Source organism: Pteropus medius, unplaced genomic scaffold (assembly GCF_902729225.1).
Source record: "Pteropus medius unplaced genomic scaffold, Ma_sr-lr_union100, whole genome shotgun sequence".
Lineage (NCBI taxonomy): Eukaryota > Metazoa > Chordata > Mammalia > Chiroptera > Pteropodidae > Pteropus > Pteropus medius.
The window spans coordinates 2,331,110-2,340,718 of record NW_024349801.1 but is presented as its reverse complement, the minus strand read 5'-3'; the positions used below and the strand labels follow the sequence as shown (position 1 = coordinate 2,340,718).

Below are 9,609 nucleotides of genomic sequence, written 5' to 3'. Positions count from 1 at the left end.
CTTCCCGTCCCAAGAGTCTGACCTGACCCTGACATTTAATGCCTGGGCCGGAGCCACAGCCCTGGCTTCCCCAACCTAAGGTGAGTTTAAACTAGCAACTTTCTATTCACTGTCTTGGGCCATGGCTCACTTGGGCTAGGCCGAGGCAGGTTCCTGTCCTGGGAGGGATGGGAGGCCACACCCTGAGCCAACTCTTCACTCCCCAGGCCTAGTAGAAAGAACATTCTAGGCCAGGCGTCTGAGAAAAGGGACGCCTCTGTTGTGTGATGGCTCCTTGGGCATCTTTGCCCTCCAGGGAACGTGAGGGCTGAGATCCTGACAGGTGGTTAACATGCAAATAGTGGGAATAATTATGAGTTCCTCAGGTTCCATCTCTGCCCACAAGACTGCTCCTTGAGTGTGCAAGCCACTGCGGAATCCCCTGCCCCTCCAGTCCTCACTCCTCCACAGCTAGAGTGGTGGCCTTGCCACGCTGCAGATGCTGACCCTCCCTGCCTTTCCCTGCCTGCTTGCCATGCTTCCATCCAGAGCCTCTGCACATGCTGTTCCCTGGTCCTGGAACTCGCCTGGCTGACTGCCTGCTTCCTCTCACAGCTCAGGCAAGCCCGCCCTATCCCCTCCCAAGTCCCTCCATTGTCTGCTGCCACAGTGCTGTCCTCACGTTGTCACCTTGTCTATCAAGTGTAACCTTGGAGTCACTTGATGCAGCTCCCAGTATTATTAGTTCTTCTCCAGGGAAGGGATCAGGTTTAAATTTCCATTTCCCAGCCCTAAGGCCAGGCCCCTGCTGTTACCCCCAAAGCCTAGGCCCCCACCTGCCCTTACTTCCCCCAGGTTGCCCTCTCCCCACCATTTCCTGCCAACCACCCAGCTCCGTGGCAGTTCCAGGAGCTTGGGCTGAAGGATGCCAGGCCCTGGCCTTGGCCCTGGGTAAACAAACAGGGACAGCCCCAGACAGCCCCAAACGACTGGGTCATGGACAAAGATGAGGTAAAGAGGTCATTCCTGATGGTGCAAAGTGCTGTGCGCACAAGAGAACTGGGCTGTGTGATAGACCGACTGCAGACAAGGCTGCCTGGGGCCCAGTGGTTGGGAAGGCCATGTACCCAGGAGAAGGGGGAAACGGTATTGTCGCTCCCACTTCACAGATAAGGGGTCTGAGCCCTGCCATTGGGCCTTCCTCCAGGATGGGGGAAAACTTCAAACCTGAAGCCTAAAGAGCCTGGGGCAAACCCCTCCTGCAGGCCACCTCCCAACCCAGGCCCACTTCTGTCCAGCCAGGGCTGTAAGGGCTCTGAGCCACAGGCCGGCCACACCAGAAGTGTGTCTGTCCCTGTGTGTCCTGCATTTCTGCTTTCCTGCCTTGGCCTCTGCCTGTTTCTCTCTCCCCCGCCTTCCCTCTTCCAATCTCTGTCTCTGCATTTGTCTGAGTGTCTGTGACTCTGCACCTGTCCTACCATGCATCTACTCCTACATCCCAGTTTCCTCACACATCCTTCTCCCTGCACCTCAGTCCCCTTCATTCTGTGTTTCTGGAATGTGGAGGTGTGGTTGGTGGGGCGTGGTCTGCAGAGGGCGGGGTTGGGTGAGGGCGTGATTTGAGGAGGAGGGAGGATGAAGGGGGTCTTCCCAGACACTACCTCCAGGATGCACTCCAGCCTTCCTCTGGCTGCCACCTTTCCAGTCTTGCCCAACCTGGGACTTCTGTGCTTGCCTCAGCCTCCCAGGAATGAGGTGCCACCCCGGCTCGCCCTGCATCTGTCCTTCTGACCTCTGTGTACGGCGGGACCCCTGACCCCTAGTCCCCATGCTGGTCTCCGGGGATTGGCCTTCACTGCCCCTCCTCCCCACAACAGCACTGGGAGCACCTGGAGCACACTGCAAGGAAGAATGGGCTCGAAACCAGGGTCCTAGTTTCCTCCACTCAGCCCGGCTCCCGCCCACCCACCCAGCTGGCTGGCTGTTCAGAGCAGACACAGGAACATAGAAGATGTGGACACTCACCCCACAAGCGGCTGGCATGGGCAGCGGGACAAGGCTAGGGCCCCACTCTAGCCAGAGCATCCAGCACATTCCTGTGGGGCGAGGACGCCCGGGGAACCCCTGCTCAGGCAACAGTTTTACAGTCTTTTCATTACCTACAGGAGTATCTGCTTGAGTGTGTCTGGGCTTTTCAGCCCAAAGGAAGCAATGTGGTTGCCAGCTAGTCTCTCTGACTCCAGGCCTTCCTGTCCAGCCAGCATGGGCCTCCATGTGTCCCCACGTATGAGGCATTGTCATCCCATTTTTCCCACAGGAGAGTCCAGACTCACCTCTCTTCCCTTCGTTCTGCTATATTTATAGAGCTCCAAGGTGCCAGGATGTGCTTGGGACATGGTCCATGCCCACAGGGGGCTCGCATTACCTTTTGGGGATGGAAGGAAGGACTGAAATTTTTCTGAGGCCCCCCCAAGTGCTCCAGCAGAGAGGGAGGGCTCAGCTCAGCCTAATGTGGGTCTCTCTCTCCACCTGACCTAACCCACAGTACAAGCATCCAGGCCCCATCCTGGTAGAGTGTATACTGGGCTCAATTGTATCCCCTCCCAAAAATATGTTGAAGTCCTATCCCCAATACCTGCGAGGAATGTGCCTTTATCTGAGAAAAAGGTCTTTGCAGATGTAATTATGGTAAGGATCTTGAAATGAGATCATCCTGGATGAGGGTGAGTATCTCTATAAGACACAGATACACAGGGGAGGCCATGTGAACACAGAGGCAGAGGTTGGAGTGATATGTCTATGAGCCAAGGACTCCAAGGTTTACCAGCAGCCACAAGCAGCTGGTAGAGGCAGGAAGGATCCTTACTGAGACCCCAGAAAGAACCAATCTGCTGACACTTTGATTTTTGGACTTATGGCTTCTAGACTATGAGAGAAAATTTTCTGTTGCTTTAAGTCTCCTAGTTTGTAGAACCTTATTATGGCAGCCCTAGCAAACTAATACAGAGAGTGAGCTCCCCATTGCAGGAGGCATGCAAGCAGTGGGTGGGTGGGTGGGTAAGGGCATTGTAGGGAGAAGCAGCCTTGGGGACTCAATGCATCTATCCATCCATCATTCAGAGTAAGTGGAGAAAACGGTTATGAAGCAGCACCTGCTGCCACAGCGTTTCCATCTGGCCAATGCAGCGTGGGATCTCCTTTAATCTTCACCTGCTCCCCAGCACTAGCATCACCACCTCAGCTCTACCTCAGATTATCAGGTACTAGATTCTCATAGGAGCATCGGTCCCTGGTGCCAAAAAGGTTGGGGATTGCTGTGTTAGACTCTGATTCAAGAGGACCAGGGCAGGCAAGGTCCTCAGCCTTTGCAAGATCTGGCTCCAAACTCTCTCCTTTTCAGGATAACAAAGGCACCCCCCCAGCACTCTCCTTCCCAGCCAGCAGCACTGAGTGGTGGGGCACAGGTAGGCTTCTAGGGCCTCCTTGAATAAAGCTTCCTAGGGTCCACTGTACCTAAGTTTCCAAGGCATTCTCACCCCCTTCATCTCAGACTTTTTAGCTTGAACTTTTGTTGAATAAAACCACAGGAGCCCAAGTGGAAACCTGAAGACGCTCACTGTCCCAGCCCCCCACGTCTCTCCTGGAACATTTCCCCCATGGGCAGAAGGGGAAAGACACTGGTGTCCACCTGATCTTGATCATCTTAGATAAAAAATGGAGCCAACCTCATATACACTGACAGGGGACAGGAGAAAACCCTGGAGGAGCGCTGTGCCATGGCGTGGAATGAGCAACCCCGCCCCAGGTACCCAGGTTACTAGGTCCAGATATCAAAAACATATAAGTGGAATCAAAACAGCAAATTGCAAAAGAATACTCAGCCTGTAAAACCCTTTTACAGAGGGTTTGAGAATGTCACAGGCAAGACCTGTTTACAGCTCCATCTACAGGTGCTTAGCCTGGGATAGGGTCCCTCTAGGTGAGGGAGGAAGGGTAACAGAATACAGTGACAATTTGGTGGGGGTGAGAGTGGGGCTGGAGTTGAGGGTGGGCCCGGCCCGCCCTGAGCTGGGGAGGAGAGGAAGGTGGGGAGGGGAGGAGGAAGCAGCAGCTGGGCACTTCCCAAGGAGGAAGCGGTGCAGGATTTTCCCCAGGTGTGGCTGAAGTATAAAGGGCGCTGTGAGCCGGCCACTGCCAGGTGCACCCCAGGACCACAGCCAGGTGTGTCCTGGACTGCCACCAGGGACATACCAGCCGCTCAGGCCCAGCCGCCACCACCACAATGGTGAGCCTCTCCCCACACACCCACCTGGACAGTGTTATCTGGCCCAGAAGGGTTGGCGGTTTCCTGAACCCCAAGCTAAGGATGTTGGGATGAGGTCCAGGAAGCCCCCCAAATCTTGAGGCAGGAGCCAGGACCCAGGAGCCCTGGTGTGCTGGAGAGCTAGGGCTAAGGGGCTAGCCTTTCTGAGCTTCAGTTTCCCCAGCTGTGAAGGGTGGGTTGTACCCCAACTTTCCATAGGGAACAGGGAAAGTCGGAGTGGCAGCAAGGTGCCCCCTTCACTGGGCACTCCCTGACCACCTACCACCTGTTCCATCAGCTCTTCTCTGGCCTCCTGCTTCTGTTCTGGCTGCCTGCCACCCTGGCCCACCATGGAACCTCACTCTGGAGAAGCCCCCACGCCCACACCCATGGGACCCCACGCTGCTACTCAGCCGAGGAGCTGCCCCTAGGCCAGGCCCCAGCACATATGCTGGCTCGAGCTGCCAAGTGGGAGCAGTCTTTACCTGTAGCCCTGGTGTCCAGCCTGGAGGCGGTGGACCGCAGGAAGCGGCATGAGAAACCCCAGGCTGGGACCCGGTGCCCAGTGCTGCGACCCGAGGAAGTATTGGAAGCTGACATCCACCAGCGCTCCATCTCTCCCTGGAGATACCGGTGAGGACTGTGGGGGCTCCCTGGGCACTGAGATCTCTGCTGTGTGGCATTGGGCTCCCTTCCTTCTCTGGGTACTGGCTTCCTGAACCTTCCTGAACCTCAGTGTTTTCACCTGTTAAATGGGATAAGTATGCTGACCTCCATACAGCCAGCCCCCATGGGAGGTGGGGCTCCATCAGATGAGCTCCTCCTTTCCACTCTTATCTCCAAGATCTTAGCCCAGACCTTGGGTATCAGGGTCACTTGGGAAAATTCTGAAGTCCCCATTTGAGCCCCTATAGAGATTGGGCTAGGCCCAGTGGGGACGGACGGGGCTTCTGGAAGCCCTCTACCCCAGCTTCTGTGCTCTAGGAGAGCACTGGGGTCACGGGTCATCTTCACCCAGTGAGCATCGACTGCATGCCAGCCCACTGGATGCCCTGCACCATCCTGATGCCTCAGCCCTCAGGCCAGCAGCACCCCTGAGCACATGAGGCAGCCATGGGGGGTGGGGAGGAAAAGAGGGATGCACCCGTCAAGGCTCTGGGGCTCAGCTTCATCCATCTGTCCCTTTAGCGTGGACACGGACGAGAGCCGCTACCCGCAGAAGCTGGCCGTTGCCGAGTGCCTGTGCAGGGGCTGCATCAGCACCAAGACCGGCAGAGAGACTGCTGCTCTCAACTCCGTCCCGCTGCACCAGAGCCTGCTGGTGCTGCGCCGCCGGCCCTGCTCCCAGGACGCCACGGGGACACCCACTCCCGGGGCCTTCGCCTTCCACACCGAGTCCATCCGTGTGCCCGTCGGCTGCACCTGCGTCCTGCCCAGGGCGGCGTGGTGACTGCCAGCCTCAGCTCTTCCCCCCCTGGGATCACCTCCCAGACTGGACAGTGGGGATCTCTCTGTGGAGAGGGTCCCTCCTATTTATGAGTATTTATTGGTTATTTATATGCCCTAAGTGACTCTGCTTCCACTGCCCGGGGTCCCTGGGCAGGTACCAGGGCTCTGGGCCTCTGGTTTGAGCTAAGAACAGTGTAGACCAGCCACTGGAAGGACCAGGTGACTCTGTGCTGCTCGGGCCCCACCTGGATACTCAGACACCCTGTCACAAAAAGTTGGACTAGAAAGAACCTTGTTACTCTTCTAGAACTTCTTAAAACAACAGAAAAGGTGTTCTGCTGGTTCCCAGCTTGGCGGTCCCCCTGAGCTCCCCTCATCCCCTCATCCTATCACTGGTCTCAGGCTGGTCCAGGCCACCCCAAGCTCCTAATTCCCAGCCCCCCTGTATTTCTAAAACAATTATTTATAGTAAATGTAAATATGTTATTATATATGGTAAATGTAAATATTAAATTGATAAACAGCCCCCAGAGCACAGCATTGAATGGCACAGATGTAGGGATGAAAGCACCCTTCTCACCCTCACCCCTGCCTGGCTGGCAGCCAGCTGGCCCCACAGGGGCAGCCGCAGGCCCGATTCTGGTATATCCTTCCAGGAAGGTCTCTGCATAAACCCCTAGTGCATCCAGGATGGGGGAAAGGCTTTGAACAGAGTGGAACAGAGGCGTGCCCTGCTGGCACCTGTGGTTTCCACCTGGTGATACCTCCTAGTGATAGCTCTGGGTCCCAGGGATGGGCCTCCCTCCCACAGCCCAGCGGTGATGTAGGCAGGCCCTCCTGTACCTACCGGCCAAGGGCGTGACCGGGCCTGTGCTGTGACAGTGAGCACCTACGGACATACCTCTCTGCCTGAGGAACAGGTGTTTCTGAGGGTAACTCCTAGAGGGTGTCAGCTCAGTGGGGCATCGCTGCAGGTGTCTGAGTCATTATCCCCCAGCCCCAGCAGAGGCCCAGGCAGTTCCAAAAGCCAGTGCCGTGGCCTGGACACCAGCTCGGGCTTCTGTTCATTGTTGGCAACCTGCCAGTCTAGGGGCAGCAAAGCTAGCTAGCACCCCCAGGCCAGGTGCCCCACTGGCCACCTGATGACCTGGCCTGTACTTTCACTATATGGTTCCTGGATTAGCACATTTGGCATGTTAAAATTGAAGGCATTTAGTTAAGGATCCCAGGAGTGCGTGTCCTCAGCAGTTGTGGAAGGGGCCTTGGGGTAGTTCCGGCTCAGATACAACCCCCTGTGGAGCCTCAGTTTCCCCAGCTGTAACGCATAGGCCCAATCGATTCTAAGGGTTCCTTGGGCTGCGGGGGCAGGGGGGCTGCTACAAGGCCGTTGTCAGCATCTCCCTGCCTGGCCAATCATTTTCACCTACTGATTAACACCTATTATGGGCAAGCACCCAGGAAGAGGGGCCGGGTGATCTTTGTCTTGAGCCTGGAAGGACTGAGGGCTCAGTACCTATTTATGAACTGGGAATAGGGCAGTAAACAAAATGGACAGATCTCTGCCTGCCCGCATGCAGGTGACCGACCACCACAGAACAACCAGTAAAGTGCTTGGTCGGTTAGCGGTGAAAGAATTAAGGACAGCGAAGCAGGGAAGGGGGAGGGACTGCAATTCCAAACCGGTTCAGGGGAGCTCCCCCTGGAGGTCACCTGAGCAAAGGCCAGATGGCCAGCCAGGGACCTGTGCTCCGGGCAGAGGGAACAGCCCGTGCAAAGGCCCTGAGAAGGCAGTGTGCCTGTGTCTGATGGTCAAGGGAGGTCACTGTGGCTGGAACCAAGGAAGCAGGAAGTGACCGTGGGGTTTAGGTATAGAGGGTGTCCATCCTGGGCTGTGGAAGCCTGTGGGTTCTGAGCAGGCACAGGCAGGGTCAGCTGCAGTGCTGGGAATGGCCTGCAAGGAGCAGGGCAGAGTGTGGAGAAGACAAGCGGCAGATTCACACTGAAGACAGAGCCCTCACAGGGTATGAAGTGGATAAAGGGTAAGTCGAGGGGGTCTGAGGTTTTACTGACCTTCTGGAAGGCCGGAGTGGCCATTTTCTGGGGCAGGGCTGGTGCAGTGTTGTTGGCCCTAGAACATTAGAGGACCCCCAGTTTTGAAAGTAGGATTTGCTGAGAGGTGGTAGGGCAAACAGGAGGTGAGGGTTTAAAGGACTTTTCCAGACTTCGGGGGAGTGGGTACCTGGGGAGAACCCACCGAGGAGGAAGGAGCTTCCTAGCTAGGGTGTGAGCTGAAGCCAGGCAAAGCTTGGGGGCCACAGGGGTTCCTGCTTGGGAAGCAACAGGCAGCGACCAGGAGGACCACGCCCAGCCCTGGTAAGAGAGAGAGAAAAAGAGAGGAATAGAGATGGGGGCTCGGGGAGAGAGAGAGAGAGGTGTGTGTTTGCAGCCTCAGGACTGAAGAGGCAGGGCAGGTCTGAAGCCTTGCCCTCCGGTTGGCCTAGCCATCTGGGGTGACACCAAGATGAAAGGGCACGAAGGTGAAGGCCTGCTGGGCTCCCTGCCCTCTCCCTTGCTAATCCGCTTTACCTCTTCTCTCGGCCCCTTGGGTGAGTCCGAGCAGGTCCAGGAGAGCTGGTGAGGGCACACACACTCCCTCCTCCCGGGCCCAGGAGTTTCATTTCCAGAGTAGAAACTCAAATACTTGGAATTCCAGATACTGTATTTCATGAACTAGCAGATGCTCCATAATTTCTGGAGAAGGATGACAGGCTGCTTCGAATGACACCAAAAGGGGGCCTGTGGTTCTGCAGGGCAGGAAAGGGGGTACCCTCTGGGTTTGGGTGCCCCCCCAGAAGAGCTACTCGAGACAGCAGCCACTCGGGGAGCAGCTCACGGTGTCTGTCACACGACCTCATCTGTCACTGGAATGGGGTTTTCCTGGGGGCCGCTGGGAGCCCCTGCCACCACCTCCTCTCCTTCCTCGCTGGGCTTCTTGCGGGCCTCAGCGGGCGGCCGGGGTGGGGGGTTGCTGGGCGGCTGCTTGATGGTGCCTCCAACCTGTGGCCGCTCTTTGGGCTTGGGCTCGATGGGGGTCCACTGCTCACCACGGGTGGCTGCCTGCAGGACACAGAGGGGCTAGGCCTATGAGCCTCCAGGGACTGCCCCCACACTGGCCCCTGCCTCTGCACTCCCTGACCCACCAGGGTACGGAGCAGTACCAGGTCTGAATCCAATAAGACTTGAGGGGACTGCAGCTCAGAGAGGTTAAGTGACTGGCCTGAGGCCACACAGCAAGGACCTGGCTCTGCCTGACCCCAAACTGGAGCTATTCCACCATGCCAGGTTGGTTCCATGGAGTAGGCAGGGGGCAAGGAATCCCTGGGTTTCTGAAAGATCCCTTGGGGACCACTTCCAGATACACATTCCCAGGCTCTCCCCGGGAGCAGGACAGAGAGGCCAGACCTGTGTGTCCATGAGTTAGGAGGCCAGGCAGCACACACGGTGGGAGAGGCCCAGTAGAGCAGCCAAGGAGGGCAGGGGCCCACTCACCCTGGACCCATCCTGGACTGGAGCCTCCCCGAGGGCACTAGACCTGCTGGGGGGTGAAAAGTGTGCAGCACAGGGAACTTGCTAAAATGCACTCAGGCCCCTTGGGTCACCACCGTCCCCATTACAGATTGAGCAAGGACACAGGCTCCTGGCCTTGGCTCAGCCTACAGGAGGCTGCAGGGGCTGAGGAGCTGAGCATCAGCGGGGCTGACCACAGACCACAACACTCACCAGCAGATAGATGACGCTCGCAATGGCCAAGCAGGCTGTGCCCAGGATGGTGGCAAGCAGGAAGCCAGCCGGTACTGAGAGCCTGGGGGTGGGTGGGA

The 9,609-nt window shown here is 57.1% G+C and overlaps 2 protein-coding genes across 3 annotated transcripts in view; one reads left to right on the top strand and one right to left on the bottom strand.

Annotated features, from left to right (window-relative positions):
• Window positions 1-3,267: 3,267 nt before the first annotated feature.
• Window positions 3,268-6,454, top strand: IL17C (interleukin 17C). The gene is made up of 3 exons (XM_039888678.1): window positions 3,268-4,264; window positions 4,581-4,915; window positions 5,471-6,454. The coding sequence occupies exons 1-3, from the start codon at window positions 4,262-4,264 to the stop codon at window positions 5,730-5,732; spliced, it is 600 nt and encodes a 199-aa protein (XP_039744612.1). The 5' UTR covers window positions 3,268-4,261; the 3' UTR covers window positions 5,733-6,454.
• Window positions 6,455-8,429: 1,975 nt separating this feature from the next.
• CYBA (cytochrome b-245 alpha chain) overlaps window positions 8,430-9,609 on the bottom strand; it is a 7,775-nt gene continuing 6,595 nt past the window's right edge. The window contains exons 5-6 of one of the 2 annotated variants that reach the window (XM_039888676.1): window positions 9,512-9,593; window positions 8,430-8,866 (exon numbers count right to left, since the gene is read on the bottom strand). In XM_039888676.1, coding sequence (XP_039744610.1) covers window positions 8,633-8,866; window positions 9,512-9,593 — 316 coding nt within the window. In that variant the 3' untranslated portion in view covers window positions 8,430-8,632. The remainder of the gene's footprint in view (window positions 8,867-9,511; window positions 9,594-9,609) is intronic. The other variant, XM_039888677.1, reaches the window with a different exon arrangement.

Excerpts from the sequence above, each read along its gene's own strand:
- IL17C (XM_039888678.1), top strand. Across the intron at positions 4,916-5,470 it reads ATCTCTCCCTGGAGATACCG|CGTGGACACGGACGAGAGCC; the intron begins GTGAGGACTGTG and ends CTGTCCCTTTAG.